General features: G+C 45.2%; 1 protein-coding gene and 1 non-coding gene across 2 annotated transcripts in view; both read right to left on the minus strand.

Moving 5' to 3' along the window:
* Nucleotides 1-20: 20 nt before the first annotated feature.
* On the minus strand, nucleotides 21-102 carry Trnal-aag. Its single transcript has one exon. It is a non-coding gene; the product is annotated as a tRNA-Leu (tRNA).
* Nucleotides 103-2,581: 2,479 nt separating this feature from the next.
* LOC123509942 (mucin-5AC-like) overlaps nucleotides 2,582-17,426 on the minus strand; it is a 113,336-nt gene continuing 98,491 nt past the window's right edge. The window contains 11 exon segments of the mRNA XM_045264584.1: nucleotides 2,582-7,878; nucleotides 7,880-10,450; nucleotides 10,567-10,708; nucleotides 12,831-13,014; nucleotides 13,411-13,612; nucleotides 13,845-14,017; nucleotides 14,129-14,269; nucleotides 15,186-15,444; nucleotides 15,859-16,077; nucleotides 16,205-16,374; nucleotides 16,592-16,807. Of these exon segments, the coding sequence (XP_045120519.1) occupies nucleotides 7,155-7,878; nucleotides 7,880-10,450; nucleotides 10,567-10,708; nucleotides 12,831-13,014; nucleotides 13,411-13,612; nucleotides 13,845-14,017; nucleotides 14,129-14,269; nucleotides 15,186-15,444; nucleotides 15,859-16,077; nucleotides 16,205-16,374; nucleotides 16,592-16,807 (5,001 nt within the window). The 3' untranslated portion in view covers nucleotides 2,582-7,154.

A 17,426-nucleotide genomic window follows, 5' to 3' on the forward strand; every position in this document is an offset into this window, starting at 1 on the left:
GAAAGGTTAGAAAAAATGTCTGGCAGCGGTGGGATTCGAACCCACGCCTCCGAAGAGACTGGTGCCTTAAACCAGCGCCTTAGACCACTCGGCCACGCTACCTGACCTAAATATCAACTAACACTGAAAATTTGAATCGCTAACATCTAAGGTAGTCATGTTACCAGATTTAAATATTGTGTTCGTTCCTATCTTGTTTACAACGTCACTCTTCGGAAGTCTATCCAAGCAACGGGGCGTCGGGGCGGCCTGTGCGGGGAAAAAAAATAAGTAAATAAACATACAGCATTTACTGAATAGCTTCAATATTCAAGCCATCCTCGTAATAATACTTGCAATACATAAGAATAACGTGATGAAGGAGAAAGGGTGGAACAGTAGTGAATAAGGGAGGTAGCGTTGTACAGGGGCGCCATGCGGACACAAGTATAGTAATGCGTATCACACCCTCATTACGTAACGCAACGCTGGATCGACTCTCTCCTTATTCATGTTTATCCTTTAACCATTACGTTAGAGGCTACATTTCAGGTACAATGATCAATATCTTACGTTTAGAAGTTAAGTAACTGATAACTGAGATATTATAACGTTTATCGCCACCATATTTGATGAGAACGAATTTCTTCTTATCTCTTTTAAATCCCTATCAACCTTGAACCTGCCTCTCGTCAGATCCCTTTATGCCCCTTCAATACATCTATCTTCTCTTTTTCATCATATCTTGTATGATTCAGAGTCATTAACCTGCGGCCTGCCTGCCTGCCCTATGACCTTACTCCGGATCCCGATGACTCACTCAGGCTTGAGCATAAAGAGCATATTAAATAGATACTTAGTGGAATCATAACTGCATTTAGGTATACCAAATAGCACCTTTATAATTGTGAGAGTTAGTGTACGCTAGGTGAGTTAAAAGAATGAGTGAATGAAGGATGAAAGATTAATTACTATAGCACTCACGGAGAAAGAAAATAATGCCTAGTTTTCCTTAGTGCATATATAGACTCATCATCTATAAATTATGTATATATTCTCAGTAACGCAAAAGCTTAGAAATATATATTACATCATTCTATGTTCTTCATGACACCAATTAATGTACCAATCACGATGTTGCGTAAGGTGATGTTAGTGTATAATGTGAAGAGCAAGGCCACATAAATATACATCTCTTCTCTAAGTCCTTTGACTGTATAGGCCTACTCGTCCTTGAGTGAATAGCATGCAAATCTCATCTAATCCACGTGTACAATCACTGCCTATTTTCCCTCCAAAGTAGAGATACCATAACAAAATTTCCTACTGGTGAAATTTCCGTATCCTTGACCTTTGCTCCAGATGCAGCTTACTCTTATCTGGTACGGTCAACGCACGCATCCTCATTGCCACGTGGTTAGCAACGCCGGGGAGATAAAAGCTAGGAAAGAAAAGGATAAAAAAGAGTGAGGGAGGAAAAAGGAAGGTGAGCAAGTAGTATATGTACACGTACCACCGATGTAAGTACAGGAGGAGGAAAAAGAAGAGTAATACACATACTCATAAGCGAAAAAAAAAAAAAAAAAAAATGTTCAGCGTGTTCCATGAAGGACGACTGGGTTATCAGAGCAGCACCTCCCTCCACACCCTGACTCATCAACCTGAAGTGTGTGATCTTATTTTACATATACAACTAATTGAAATGATGGCTGTGCTTAATCAGATTGCTTTGATTTCATGTTCCTAAGTGAAAAAAAATAATAAATCAATAAATAATGATAAACAAATAAATAAATAAATAAAATAAAAGTTAACATATACCTACACATTGAATACTTAAGAAGAAAAAAAATAATAAAATAAGATTGTATAATATAAAGACGTGTAATCCACTTTGCCACTAATACCTCACCCAGATTCCTTTCTAATTTGTCAATGGACTTGATTTAGTAAGCTATACTTGTACTGCAGCTCATCAAGGCTCGTGAGAGAGATGTTCTTCCCTCTCTCACTACTACCTTTTAACAACATACTTCAGTGGCTCTTTGAAACATGACAACCCTTTAAACGTGTTCTCCTAACCACTAGTAGTACTCCCAAACACACCCTACATGCATCTACAAACTATCACACCATTTCTACATTACTTCCCACTACCATTAGTATATCTACAGAACACAGGGGTCTGTACCTTTTCATAGCCTTATCATGTTCCTATTAGCTTTTCTCTCCTCTGTAGTAGGTGTGGAATATTTTAGTCACACTTTTCTTCTCTGTGTTGAATGCACCAGGACACTCACTGCCTCTCTCTCTGCTTGCTGCCTGTGAGTAATGAGAAAGGAACTGCAATAATGTCATGTACTATTAGATAATTTACCACTTGCTCCTTTCCTTCTCCTCTTCCTGGCTCTTTCACATCTCAAAAGTACATCACAAAAAGTGAAAGGTGGCAAGATATTCAGACTAAGGCAGGCAGGAGTGTGTTCTTGGAATATTATGAGAACAATCACTCCTGCTTTATTCTGAGTTCTGTTTCTTTCTCACCTTTTGTCCTTTGTCCACACACACGCTATCATGCTGAGGCTTTCAATAGAAAACAGTCTTTTATACAAAATGCTCTTTTTATTCTAGTTTATAATACAATCACTTTAATAAATAGCATACAAAAAACTGTTGGTGTGATGGGTGTTGCCTTGTCTCCTCCATAATATCACTCTTGGCTTGGCAAAGGGAAGCCACATAAACATCCTGGGACAGCTTCCACCAGCAGCCACCACACCAGCGTTTAGCATAATGTCACTCCCTGGCACTCAGCATTTATAAAAAAGCTAAATTCTTCTATGAATGTATGCATTTTGATTGTAAGAAGGAAGGGCATAAACACCCCTGACTCAATAAACCTTTACTTCTCCGTTTCAATGGATTGCTCAGTTTCTTGGGTATTTGGAATAACATTAGTATCTATCTGGTGGTGCAGAAGCTCAGGTTGTGTTTTGTTCTTTAATAAGTAATAAGGTCTTTTCTTTTTTTTGTCATCTGAAGCAGTGTCCGGGCCCTCACTGCTATAATGCATGTGATCTGTAGTACTAACATGTTTACATTCAATACGCACACTCATACACACCTTCATACATTCTCTCTGTCATGCACACACACACTATGTACAAAGCTGCAACATGATATAGTAATGTTTGTGAAGCTGTTGATATTTTTTCACACAATAACAATTCTGGGGAGATGGATTGTAACTCAAGCCAATGCCCATTGCCACTCAGTCTTAATGCCCACGTGAGACAAATGCCTGATCCGGCCACCCACTTGTGTTGTTCACCTTCAGGAAATGTGAACACCACAGTGCTGTCTAACACAAATGTAGCACTTTATCAAGCATGGCCATGAAGAGAACAAGAATTGGTCATGTGTAGAGTTGGGAAAGGACATGGGAAAGGAATTTACCAAGCTTAACATCCAATTTGATCAACAACAACATAATATTAGGAAAATATATATCTAATCATTCAATTTTTTAACAGTGCAAAGTGCACGGTGATAAAACTATCTTTTTATATTGAGGCAGATGAGGATACTCAGCAACAACATTCCTTTCGTTTACTGAAGTCCTCTTTTCTCAAACTGTAAAAACTTAACCACCAGTTTACAGATGACCCTGAAGCCCCAACTCTGGCTGGCAGTGAGTGGTCTGCACGCCACCCAGCCAAGGAGAGAGGGGAGCTGCAATGCTGCACAAAACATACCTTACAGAACCTCATGCCCTGTTTGAGGGATTTCAGAGTTAAGCTGACCCACTTTTACTTTTCCAGTTTGAGTAGGAGAAGGAGAGGACAAGGGTGGTTGCAGACACCCATTCGATATGTGTGGTGTTGAGCCAACCATGGTGGCCAGAGAATATTCCCTGCACATCCCTGTATCCATCCAGCAAGGCAGAAGTTTATGTGAAGAGAGAAAGATATCTGTACATACTGGACCAGCTGACTAATGTCAGGCAGTGCATCTTGAGGCCCAGCAATGGAGCGCCAGAAAACCAGCAGACCAGCAGAAAACACAGAGCGAGATAACCTTGGTGGAGAACTTACACCACTTGGAAGCAAGTTGTGGAGCAGGACAGCTTTCCATGAACATGCTGATGCAAGTGTTCCCACAGCAGAGATTGTGAGCAGTTAAGGAGAGCAATCTGTCAAAGCTGTGTTCCATTAGTATTTTGATTTCATATGTAAATAAGAAATTAGTCATAGTTTCCGTGACCCAAGTGAGTCTACAATATATGATACGTGTTCAGTGTTCACACTGCACCACAATACTCGGCGCTCCCTGCAGCACAAAAAATGGAGGTAATGGAAATTCCATAATGACTTTAGTGAAATCACTCCAAATCTAGCATTTTTCTTCACATTTATAGAAAATTTGTTTTGTCAGTTTTCAGTTCCTTCAACTGTACTTTTCTTAACAATTTCCAGTACTAACAACACAATACAAGAGGTACATTTAACTCTTTACACATTTAACCTTCAGAGAAGTGACACCAAAGCCTTCACAGCTGTCAAGGTATAACTGCAACATCACTTCCTTTATCTTTTCTAGCATTTTTACAACACTTCTGCTAACTCCTACAAAGGAGCCCTTAACAACACTTTCTATAAGACAGTGCTCTCTCATCTCTTCAAAGGAAAAACCCAAATGCTTCAGGAAACCTTACAGAAAGGCTTTCATTAACATTCCCCAGTGCTCCACTCAGCCATTCTGGTGCTGAGTCCTGCATGGTCATCTATCTTGACCTGGTGACTCAGGTATGATGACATCTGTCACCACTATCTCCTAATGTGACCTGTCCGGTGGCAGAAGTGAGTTCCTGGTGGGCTGAGCTTGTACATAATCTGTCCTGTGAACCAACTAGTCCCACATCCCACAACCCAGCCAGCTCACTAAGCACTGTGCTGTGCTCTGCTATCAACTGTGTCTGATACACACACACTTTCACTCATGAGGAATAAGAAACCTGTCTTCATAAACTTCTAAGACACCTGAGATTTCAGTAGAAGAAATACAGAATAAAACTGAAGTCTACAGTGATGCCAACAGTAATAAAACCTCTCTACAAGAAATCAGAACTCACACCCAGTGACTGGCTAAATGTTTATGTTGAAAAATATAAATGCATATATGGTGGAAAAATACATGTATGCATGCCTTGTTCACTTCCCTGGGCTCATACAAGGACTAGACTCGGGACCCAAGGAAGAATTAAATTTGTCAATTCCTTTGCTGAGTTATGAATCACTCTCCTCAATCACACACTCATTTTCCAAAAAATTTGAATAATTTCAGATTTTAAAATTGCTGCAGTGACCTGCACACCAAAAAAAAATTTACCAATAAGTTACCTTGGCATATCCACCTGAACTCAGTGATGCCCAGCCCTAGCCTTCACACCTTCATCTGTAAGCACAATGATACACACTGCACTCCATTACACTGCACCTGTGGAAACAAAAATGAGTTGATGAGGGTGAAATGTGGGGCAAAACAGAGACAGATACTAGCAGGTGGTATACAACAGAGATGGTGAACAGTGACTCTCCTACATGGACAGTGTTTACAGCTACACCCGAGGACACACTACAAGGACACCCACCATGTGATGACACGACAACCTTCTGGCAGCATCAGAGCAACCAGTCTGACATTCCCCACACTGCATCACTCAAGATCCTCCTGACACTTGTGGTGAGGCCGGGGAGGCTGAGACACAGACACTTAAGTACTGATGCAATACACAGACTGCTGGAGAGTGAGACTGGTGAAATGAAGTAATACCCCCCTCAAGATCATCATCACTGGAGGAGACAAAGATGGCCTGTGTGTCTATCAATCTGTATGACTGTCTGTCTGTCCATGTGTAAGTCATGGGTGAGTGTCTATCAAAATATATATAAATATGTAACCTGCTGGTCCTAAATGCAGAGGAAAGTATTGGTCCTGACTGACACAAAGGTACAACGGCTTGGGAAACACGCGAGCCAAACACTCTGGGAGGAATGGCTGGCAGGGTGTCTGATGATACAAAGACAACAAACTAAATTTACATATGTACTAAAACTAGAGAAAAAAAGCTATGATGAATCAATATGCCATTTCTGTAACTCAAGGAGGTGAAAACTTCCTTCTACATTGATCCCTAAGCAGTGCATCTGAAAACATCAGCACACCTTTTGTCACTTTCTGTATCAACATCTTAACACATAGTGAAATTCAAGCACCATCAGTGATAAATGAAAATGCTGAAATCAGACATGGGGTCAATCACATACTGAGCCAAACTGATTAGGAGCTTACAGCATTTCATTGGAACATAAAAAAATTACATGTAAGAATTTTACTTTTCCAAGATAAGTTTTCATGTTTATTTCGCAAGAATTTTTTTCTGTGCTGTACTATGAGTGCACTTCCTTCTCAGGTCTGACAAACAAAAATGACCATCATGAAATTTTGTTAGTTGCATCATAACACTGTATATAAAAAAGGAGATTATGAGTAATTTTATGTAAAAAAATAGTCAAAGTTCTACCCTAACAACAGACAGCATAAAGTGATGTTTTCAAACAAAGTGTACAGACTGACCCCAAGTCTGGCATTAATGCGTAAGTACAAAACAAATGCGTCGGCAACAATGGTGGGGGATGAGGCCGCCCTCCGGACTAGGGAGGGACAGGACCACCAACACAGCAAGTCCTAACAGTACAATGCAACCATAATAGAACAAACAATTTAATACTGTTTAAAATTATAACAAATATCTTTGGTTTGCAGAGTATAATAAATTGACAAAGACTTGCTTATAAGTCTTTTTTGAAACTTTGAAGGCATGAAATGTGAGCTGCAGTGGTGAGGTCCAAGGAGGGGAGGGGGAAAGAGGGAGAGGGTGAGAGAGTGAGTGGTGAGGTGGAGAAAGTGGAGGTGGAGGCCATGAGCACACTCATCCACATATCACAGTTTGTCCTGCCTCACTCAGACCTGCATGAAGTCCATACTTCAGGTCTTGTCCTTAACAACAACACTAACTGTAGCTCCACTTGTTGAGTATATTATGCACAGTAAGATGTCACTCTTACTATTCAGGCAAATCTTCAATCCTTCATGATGGGCCACGCCTCCTCACTCTACTTAGGCTTGGGTGCCACGGCAGGCTTCACCTCCATACTCTTCCTGGCTGAGGATGGTCCACCCTTCCCTAGTGGCTTGGTGTCCTGCGCCTCAGACTCCTTCTTTTCAAACTTCTGCTGCATTGATGCCACGAGTGAGTTGCTGGTCCTCACCGGCCTGGTGCCGCTGCTGTGCTCCACTGATGCCCCGGGCCGAGTTCCAGCCGGCGCTGACTTGCCTCCTAATCGCTTGGGGGCTGGCTTATCAGCTGACTTATCGGCAGTTTTGGCCACAGCCTTAACGGGTGCCTTCTCTGCTGCCTTGGTGCCTGATTTGTCGGTGGCCTTTGGGGCAGATTTGACATCTCCTTTGCTTCCCCCTGGTGGCGTCTGTCTTCTCCCGCCTGACTGGGGTGTGGCACTTCGACTCCTCTCGGCCATTCCACTTCCCCCGGCACTGTTGGTCCTGCTGGATGTGGTGTTCCGCAATGGTGTGGGGCCTCTGGAGGCAACACCAGCACTCCCTGGCTTGGAGACGGGTGAGGTAACTTTAGCAGGAGGGGAGGTGCCTCTGCCTCGTGAGGTGCTGGAACTACTGCCTCTGGTGGGAGAGGTGATGACTCCCTTGCCTCCTCCAGCATCTCGCTGCCCTTTGGAGGCAGCCTTCTCAGTGGGCATCTTTTTATTGTTTGGCTGGGCCTCTGAGAGGACCTTGTCAGGAGGGAACACAATCTTGTCTGGGAAAGGCAGGCCTGCCAGGCCGGAATGCTGGAGCAATGCTGCTAGAGGGAACTGTTTGTACACTTGTTGGACCGGCAGCAGTGGTGGTGGCAGTGGCAGTGGGAGAGGAGGGAGGAGGGAAGGAGGTGGTGGAGGTTGGGCTGGAAATACTCACTGGAGGCTGAGTTGTTGGTCTATTATGTAAGAAACTGGATTTTGGTGCAGCAGATTGGCTCTCTTTCTTGTTACCTGCCATGTTAGCTACAGCTGCTGCCTCTCCTGCTGCTGCACCAGCTGCCCTTACAGCAGCCAGTGAGGCAGCAAGTGTCATGGGGGTGGTGGTGTTGGAGGATGTGGTGATTGGAACAGGACTTGGAGTGGTGGTTTTGTTTTCCTTCAGTTTGTGTGAGCTTGAGGATGACCTGACAGCTGAGCCAGGAACTGGAGCAGGTACTGGGGAGGGGGAGGGGGAGGCAGGCTCAGAGACCTTGGACTTTGCTATATTGACATAGTTAAGGACGCCACGAGGCTCAGAGCTGGAGGTTGGTTTCTTTCCACTAGTAGCAGTTGCCAAAGGGGAAGAAGGACTGGTGAGTGAAACTTTACCAGCAGCTACCTTCCCCACCATGCCTGCCCCCCACGGCTCAGAGGTACTCTTACTCATGTTGCTGCTGCCACTGCTGGTCTTGATGCCAGACAAATTTCCTTCACTGGTGATGGAAGGCAGTGATGGTTTGCCCTTGGTGGGGCTGCTACCCTTGGCTTCCACACTGGCACTTTTCACAGCACTCTTCTTCCTCTTCTTGGCTAGGGCACTCACAAAGTCTGCATCTCGGCAGGAGAGTTCCGTCACAATCTCTGAGAGCAACCCGCCATCTTCCGAGCTGCCGGTGCTGGTCCTGTGGCCGCCAATGCCGCTGGGTGGGCTGGTTGAGGCTGAGGCACTGCTGGCTGAGGAGGTTTCCCCATCCTCTGTCTTTGCTTCACTCTCCGGCGGGAGTTCCACCAAATTGGTGTACACCGGCTCCGAGGAAAGGTCGTCTTCCAGAGAGCCTTTGTCCTTGCTCAATTTCTTCTTAGGTTTGTTGTAGAGGAAGGAAAATATGGATTTCTTTTCCTTCTTTGTCTCTTCAGGTGCTGCATAAGTCACCTCCTGCAAGGGGGAGTCACTGTCCTCCGGCGTCTGGTCATCAATGGTAGCATAAATGTTCTCGGTGGGGGAGCCGTCCTCATCAGCGCTGACCAGAGGAGCAGCACCGTCCTGTACATTGAGGCAGTCATCGTAGTAACACTCTGAATCAGGTGTGCCGGGGATCATGGGCAGTGGGGGGCGTGGGGGCGGCTCTGAGGGGCGAGTGGGAGGCAGGCTCTTGGGGCGGGGAGCACGCATCGATCCAAACTTGGGAATGGTCGGACGAATCGTTACAGGAGGCTCCCGCACACTGGCCATCCGCTGCAGCTCAGCCTTGCCCTCACCCTGAACCCTGGCCACAGGGGACAGGGCTGCTTTCCCCTTGGAACGAGAGTCCGCTGGGGCTGGAACCTTGTCCCGGGGAACAGATGGGGCCCACGACACCTTGGCGGGCTTAGTATTCTCCTCTGGGGACACTCTGTCCTGGCCTGGCTTCATACTGCCTGCTGGGGGACTGGGTGCTGACCTCACCGGCACCAGGTTAGCGGGGAGTTCAGTGGCCTGGAGCTCCATCGGTGCAGAGATTTCCATCTGGACAAGACTCTCTCTCTTGATCTTGGCAGCCTTCCTGGGCAGTGTGTTGCAGTGGCCTGCCTCTATGTCAGCCTCAGAGGCTTCAGAGCCAGGCTTGTCTTTCTTGGTGAGGAAGGAGGCAATCCTGGCCACTGTCGATGGCTTCTCTCCTTCTGGCCGCTTCACCTCAGAGACCACCTCGGCCTGGCTGCCTTGCTTGCCAGCCTGCGTGATAAGCGATGCTGCGTCGGGCACGGAAAGAGGGCGGACGGCCAGGTTGGGTGGCCGGCGGGAGGGAGAGACCACGGCCACGGGGGGCAGCGGGGTGGGACGGCCAGAGGGAGACCCAGCAAAGGTGTTGGTCTGCTGTGCTGCTGATGGTGGTGGTGGGGCTATCCTGGCTGGCATGTGGCTGGCAATGGCTGGGTTGGTGGACCCCTGGAGGCTAGGGCCACTTATGCTCATCTTGGCTCCTGGCAGTGGCTTGACTTTAAACCCAAAGGCCTGTCCATTGGCAGTGTTTGTGGGTGGGACATGAGCAGGGGAGGATGTGTTGGCTGGGGGAGGAGGGGGAATGGCAGGGACAGGCTCCCCACTCACTCCATTGGAGGTTTCTGTACGCGGAGATATTGTAAAGCCATATTTCACAGGAATGTTGCCTGATGGGGAGCTTGGCTTATCAACCAGTAATCTATTAGAGATGGCAGCAGCATGGCCATTGAGCAGGGGACTGTTGCTCTTGGACCCCTGGGAGGAGGGAGGTGTGGGGGAGCGAGGGGTGGGTATGGACTGCGGCATAGCCAGGTCCACCGACCAGCCCACCACGCCAACCTCCATGGGCGGAGCAGAGGGAGCAGCAGCCTTGTTGTTGGTCTCCACGTGTGACAGTCTGTAATAAGGACAGGCATGGTTAGTGTTGTGTTGTCTTTACAGTATTTCACTTGGTAATGATTTTAATTAACAAAACCTGCCCCTCAGAATGGGACAGACAAGAGAGGCACTCACTTTGAGGTGGCAGGCCGGCCCTTGGTCTTCCACCACAACTGCAGGTTCCCCCGGGCATAGTAGATGAGGCCAAACAGCATCATCACCGCCGGCACGATGCCCAGGAAGAACACAAACATTCCTAAAACGAATGTGTTAGTTGCTGAAAAGAGAGGAAGTACTAATTCATTATTATTTCATGGAAGGCCTGCTCACAGTACACCTCCTGAGGACTGGCTCAACACTACCTTGCCTACACTGCCCCAACGACACAACACACCAACACACAACAAACACACACAGTAATAATAAGAATAAGAATAATGATAATGATAATAATAATAATAATAATAATAATAATAATAATAATAATAATAATGATAATAATAATAACAAGTAATACTAGCTCTTTAAATGTCTCAACTCTAAGAGGCATTTATAATAGGTTTCTACTTTCAAAGTATATCATTCAGTGAAGCAAGACAAGAGTAACACAAGTCACTGTGAGTCACCAGTCAACAGTCCTCAACTCTTGACCACTCAGTTTGGAACTGACTAGTTTCTGTATCATTGACATGTACAGCAGAAGAAGGCAACATTGGAACACTTGACTAAACATTGCTATTTCTATCTATCTATCTATCTATTTATACATAGCCAGACATTGCTGCTTAGAAGGGATAAGCCTTACATTCAGTATTTTCACTCTTCTATTAATTCATTTTTTTCTGGTTTGTTTTTCTATGTCTCTCATGCTGTGTACATTATCACTTCATAAACTCAGGATTCAGAACCTGAGCACCTCACTGTTCCATTCAAGTGTTGGATTGCTCCCCCGCAGAGTGTGTGTGTGTGTGTGTGTGTGTGTGTGTGTGTGTGTGTGTGTGTGTGTGTGTGTGTGTGTGTGTGTGTGTGTGTGTGTGTGTGTGTGTGTGTGTGTGTAATTCACCACCACAGTCGCCTGCTGGTCACCCAGCCAGTCTTCCCCATTACGAAGCGAGCTCAGAGCTCATAGACCGATCTATGGGTAGGAATGAGACCACAACACACTCCACACACCGGGAAAGCGAGGCCACAACCCCTCGAGTTACATCCTGTACCTATTTACTGCTAGGTGAACAGGGGCTACACATTAAAAGGCTTGCCCATTTGCCTCGCCGCGCCAGGATTCGAACCCGGCCCTCTCGATTGTGAGTCGAATGTGCTAACCACTACACTACGCGCATGCGTGCGTGCGTGCGTGCGTGTGTGTGTGTGTGTGTGTGTGTGTGTGTGTGTGTGTGTGTGTGTGTGTGTAAACAGTGCCCAAAGGTCCTGCAGTTTCTGGAGGGAAAGTAACTATTTTCAGGGTTTCATGTATTCTGTGTCCTAGCTTTTCTGTGCCAGTGCCTGGGTTTACTTTCTAGCATGACTGTTTTGGCATGCCTTGACATCACTCAGCTTTGTGTGTTTGGAATGTACAACAAGGAAAGTGTAGGCACCACACTTCCTTCCCCAATGATTTATGCTTACAAAAAATAAGCTGATGGTGATGAAAGTGGTGAGGTGACATGGCACTGGCCTCTGCTGCCCGGAACTGTAAACTTTGTTAAAAGATCCATTAATGATTGGTCTGGCAGTGTTTCAAAGGTGTTCTCTCTATGTTCCAAAGACTGAGACAAGTGTGCAAATCTTCCTTTCTGCAGCTGTACATAGAACTATGTTTTGTGTCACAGACTTTGTCTGTAGGTGAATAGAAAGTTTTCAATCAAGTCCTGGCTCATGAATCATTTCAGCCTCAGTAGGAGGTGTGTTGACTTGTGTGTCTCAAAGATTCCATTAAAGGCAAAAAAGTCTGACCACAAATAATAAAAGAGAGCATGAAAAGAGCAAACTCTTTACTTGTAGCAAAAAATGTAAATAATTTAAAAGTTTATAGAACTGACAATGAGACAAAATAAATTGAAAATGAGGAGCTGAGACATAAAACTAATAAATATATTGGTAACAGGGATGCACAAGCAAGAGAGAGAGAGAGAGAGAGAGAGAGAGAGAGAGAGAGAGAGAGAGAGAGAGAGAGAGAGGATGCATAATATATCAATAAAAACCATGGCACACCATAACACAGGAATAAGAAGAAACAAATCAGTAGGTATGACAGGTGGCAGGAGCTGCAGCATCTCACCAGGACAGTGGCGGGCATCCTGAGTGTCCCTGCCACTGTGTGTGACAGGGAGTGACACAGAGGAAGGAGAGAGGGAGAGGATCTGAAGAGACAATGCAATCAGGTCTGGAGTGTGACCTACCATGGGGGTTGGATGCTGGCCCACTGTCTTGGGAGCCCCCCAGGCCAGGGTACAGGCAGTCTGGCGGGGCATACCCAACGTCACAGTGGCAGTGACCATTGTTGTTGCAGACACCATTGCCGTGGCAGTTACACGCTGCCAGCTGGAGATTAGCGACAGCCATGCAGCGCTGGTTGATGCACATCTGTTCCAACACAAATAAAGATACAAACACTGCAAACAAATGGTCTTTGATATAACCTATGTGTTAGAGCTGAGTGATCTGCATGTAATATTTTCTATGAGATATTGCTATAACTACAAAGAATGCACACTAATACTCACAGACAGTCCTTGCTGTAATGCATTCACTTGCTTATACACACACTGTTCATATATAAGAAAACATAGAAGAATTGTATGTACTCCTCCACGGAGCTGTGTTAAGGAGCCTTACTAATGTGTGTAATAAGAATTTCTGACCTTTAATCTATTTGAACAACTATTGCTGCTACCTCACACCAGGAACAAAACCTACACTATCCATTCCTGACTCTGTTGCTGCTGCAGTGACATGACCTAGCCTCACCCACACACTGACCTTGCCCTTTCCACACTTGGCGCCATCAGGAGCTAGGCCCGGGTCCACCATGTCCAGGCCCATGTCCACCAGTGCCACGCGGCATGGGATGACGCCCTCCTTGCCCTTCAGGAAGCTGTGCGAAACCTTGCTGACGCTCTCCATGCCAAACTCCAGCCGCTCATTGAGGTGCATGCAGTGCAGCAGCCCACACTTGATGTCACTGAGCCACACACAACACACTATGTACTTTTTGTACTCACTCACACAATGGTAAACATTTTTCTTGTCTGTAACTTGACAATATATCATGATGAAATGTAATGCTGGATCTAAAGACTGCATTGTCTCATTAAGTTTACAGACGTATCATTGTGGTCAATAAAATACCATAAATCTCAAGTGGGTTTCCATTCTGAAGATAAACATCAAATGGACTCAGCAGTCAGACTTACTCGCTGCTGCAGCGGTAGTAGGTGTCGTTGACCCAGTTGTAGCCACAGTTGCCCTTGTGGCTGCCCTGAGTGTTCATGCGGTAGCACTGGTCATCAGAACTCTGCCCCGTTGGTCCCCACAATAGCTTGCACTGCTCCCCGTGGGTGCGGCACATCCCACCGTGACAAAAGGCCTGTGGACAGACATGCCATTGTTAAGCACCTTGGTATAAACTCAAACATCAGTTATTGATATCTGGGCAACATACTTCCTCTCAGCATTCCAAGGTCCCTGAGCCACTGACCTGTCCGTGCTGACACTGGTGGCCGTCAGCCTTGAACACGTCGCTGGGGCAGTACTCGGAGTCGCCGCTGCAGTACTCCGGCAGGTCACATTCGTGGACGGACGATCGACACTCCACCCCAGACATCCTGGGGCGGCACGTCTGGGGGAAAGGGAGGAGGTGGAGGGCAGAGTGAGCACGGGTTCTTGTTCACTTTGTTCTTGTTGTGACACTGGCAGATCATTGCCTTCTCTTGCATTAATCTAGAATGCTACTACTGTGAACACATTTTTCTCTCTCTCTCACACAAACATACACAAATATAATGGTCAAAGATCAATACATTAGTGAAAAAAAAGCAAGAACAATAATACAGGTAACTCTTGATTTACACATGTTTAATTTACGTGTTTTTGTTAATGCGCGACCGAAAAAATATAATTAATTAAATTTGCACAATCGGTTTGCTTATACATGATTTGGCCCAACCGCATTTTCAAACTGAGCGCCAGACGCAATTTCAAACCGCGCCAGAGAGTGGACAGCGACGGCGTGCGCTTGTGAGGGGTGAAGACATTGGTGTCCTGCATTTATTTTTTTAATAGTGTTTACTTTTATACTGTGGGTGGATTTTTGATAAAGTGGAAAAGCTCAGAGGAAGATGGTGACTGACTGTGGTGTGAGTAGTGATTGCAGTGACACAGTGAGTGTTGTGTTTACGTATTCTTTGTTTTGCTGTTTTCTCTTATTATTTTTTGCTTTCTCTTATCATTTCTTGCTTTTCCCTTTACTTTAAATACACTTCTACTATTTAGAATGGTAAATAATAAACACATGTTAATTTAGCTAAATAAATAGAGTATTTTGTGTGAATTCTTTTGGACCACATCCCGCATCCCCCCTATTATCTATTGTTTCTTATGAGAATTACAAGTTTGTTTTACGCGATGCCTCTTGGAACGCATCTATCACGTAAATCGAGAATTACCTGTAATAAGAAATATTAAATACTTTCTGTTTAATGAGACAAACATTTATGGCACAGTTATGACACACCCACAGCTGTACTTGCACCCACCTGGAGGTCGCAGCAGTGGCCGGTGGCACAGGTGGCGTTGGGGTACAGCATGCAGGTGGTGGCATTGCAGCAGGTGTTGGTGCAGTAGTCAGGCAGGCCACAGTCACACTGCTCCCCAGGCTCCACAAAACCGTTGCCACACACGGGGGAGTCAAACAGGCTGGTGGGTTTGTTGCGCAGGCAGTAGTCCATGGAGCGCTCAAAGGACAGTGCCAGGTACTCGTAGCTGCAGCTGCTCCAGTGTGTAGGGCTGTTAGACCTGTGAGGGAGGAGTTGTGGTTCAGTCCTGTGCTAGAGCAAAGAGGTGCATTACTACTTCCTAATGTCTTTTGCCTCTTATTGAAGAATACTGAATCCAATAATAGCTTTAAGGTTCATTATTCTGCATTTTACATCTATCTATTCACCTATATACTTGGCCAGAAATTCCACACGGGGTGGCACAGACAAAGCATCACAAACACACACACAACATTCATACTCGTCAAAATGTCAACAACTTCTACAGCTTTTTTTTCATGTTGATATGGAGTTGCTAATTCTCACTAGTCTTCACCACAAAACAATGGCTGACCAAATCCATGTTACTGTGTTTCATGTATTCTGTCTTCATCAATAACATTCCAAGAGTCAGTTGTGAGTGACTCCTGAGTGACAGTGGTGCAGTGCTCACCCCGAAGATGGTGCCATGATGCACCGCTTGTCTGGACACTCGCACTCCTCCTCATTGTCGTGCTCCATGCCAAAGTTGTGACCCATCTCATGGGCAACTGTGGTGGCCACCAGGCCCACCGTGTCACTGTGGTCCATGTTGACGCCACCAGAGTACTGGTAGGTGCAGATGGGTCCCTTCAGCGCCTTGCCCACCACACCTGCGTCAAACTGCTTCCCGCTATACCAGGAAGAAAGCAGCAGCCATCGTCAGTGACAAGAAAGTACATAATATTATAAAAGACTTCAAGCATGATGGCATTAGCTGCTATAGCATAACAGCTATACACACACACACACACACTCACGTCAACAGCTGGGCGTTGTCGTTTGGGTGGTCACGTATGAGTCGAACTTTGCGATAGTTTAGGAAGTTAGTGAGCGTCTTGTCCCCATCCTTGGAGATCTCCACCTGGTCCTCGTCCTTCCATACCTCCACCCCGACCAGGGCGATGAAGATGTTGAGCGGCTGATACAGCTGAAGACACACCACCACACTTCAACACAACCACTAATTTGAATTATGACATGACAGAGATGCCCCACCACTTCATATCCAGGAATGTACAACAAGGACATAGTGACAAAAATAAAGTATCTGAGTATTAACTAGAAACAATTAAGAACAAAACTGGAGACACATTTCATAGCATAACTAGATGTTTTCCATCTCACACAATGTCCTGGCCACTCACCGCATTGACAATATTGGCGATGTCCTTGCACCGGTGAAAGAGTTTTGCCTCCTCATGGCCGTACTTCTCATACTCGGCCCTGTCTGTGACCAGCACCAGCTCCACGTAGCGGGACAGAGGATTGGCATTGAAGGGGCCGCGAATGTTGCTGCTGCTACTTCCGTGAATACCATTGTTGTTGTGGTTGCTGCTGCTGCTGCTGCTGCTACGCTTGTACTGTGGGTGTGAAGTGTTGTTACTATTACTGCTACTACTGTGTTTGTACTATAGACAGAGAAAACTTTAATAAAAAAAACGACAATTAAATTCATGGACTATACTGCTAAAATATAACTGAACTCCTAAGTATCACAGGAAATGGAAAAAGAATAACTTAAATAAAAGAAAAGATAACTGAAATTCATGGCGCACACTGCCAAAACACAACTGAACTGCTACGTAACACAGGAGAGACTGAGAAGAGAGTGGAAGGCATAGAGAAATTAAGAGACAGCATCATGTAGAGTAGCAACCTTCAAGCATGCAGACCCTCACACCTCATCCACATGACTCAGAATCCAAGGTGGTGCAGGGATAAGTCAGTCACATGAAGCACAATCAACAAACACTGGGCTATTTTGACTGTTTGTGGCTGACAGAGTAACATCCAAACAAGAAAGAAAGAAAAAATAAATAAATAAAATAAATAAATAAATAAATAAGTAGGATAAAATGATGATTATGACAGTTGGTTGAGTGGAAGAAACATTTAGATGGTAGTTGTAAATATGAAAGTTGTTATAGATTAATCTTTTAGTTAACTTTAACCCCTTAAATACTGAGAAGCACTTTTACC

The sequence above is a fragment of the Portunus trituberculatus genome, chromosome 27 (assembly GCF_017591435.1).
Source record: "Portunus trituberculatus isolate SZX2019 chromosome 27, ASM1759143v1, whole genome shotgun sequence".
NCBI classification, from domain to species: Eukaryota; Metazoa; Arthropoda; class Malacostraca; order Decapoda; family Portunidae; genus Portunus; species Portunus trituberculatus.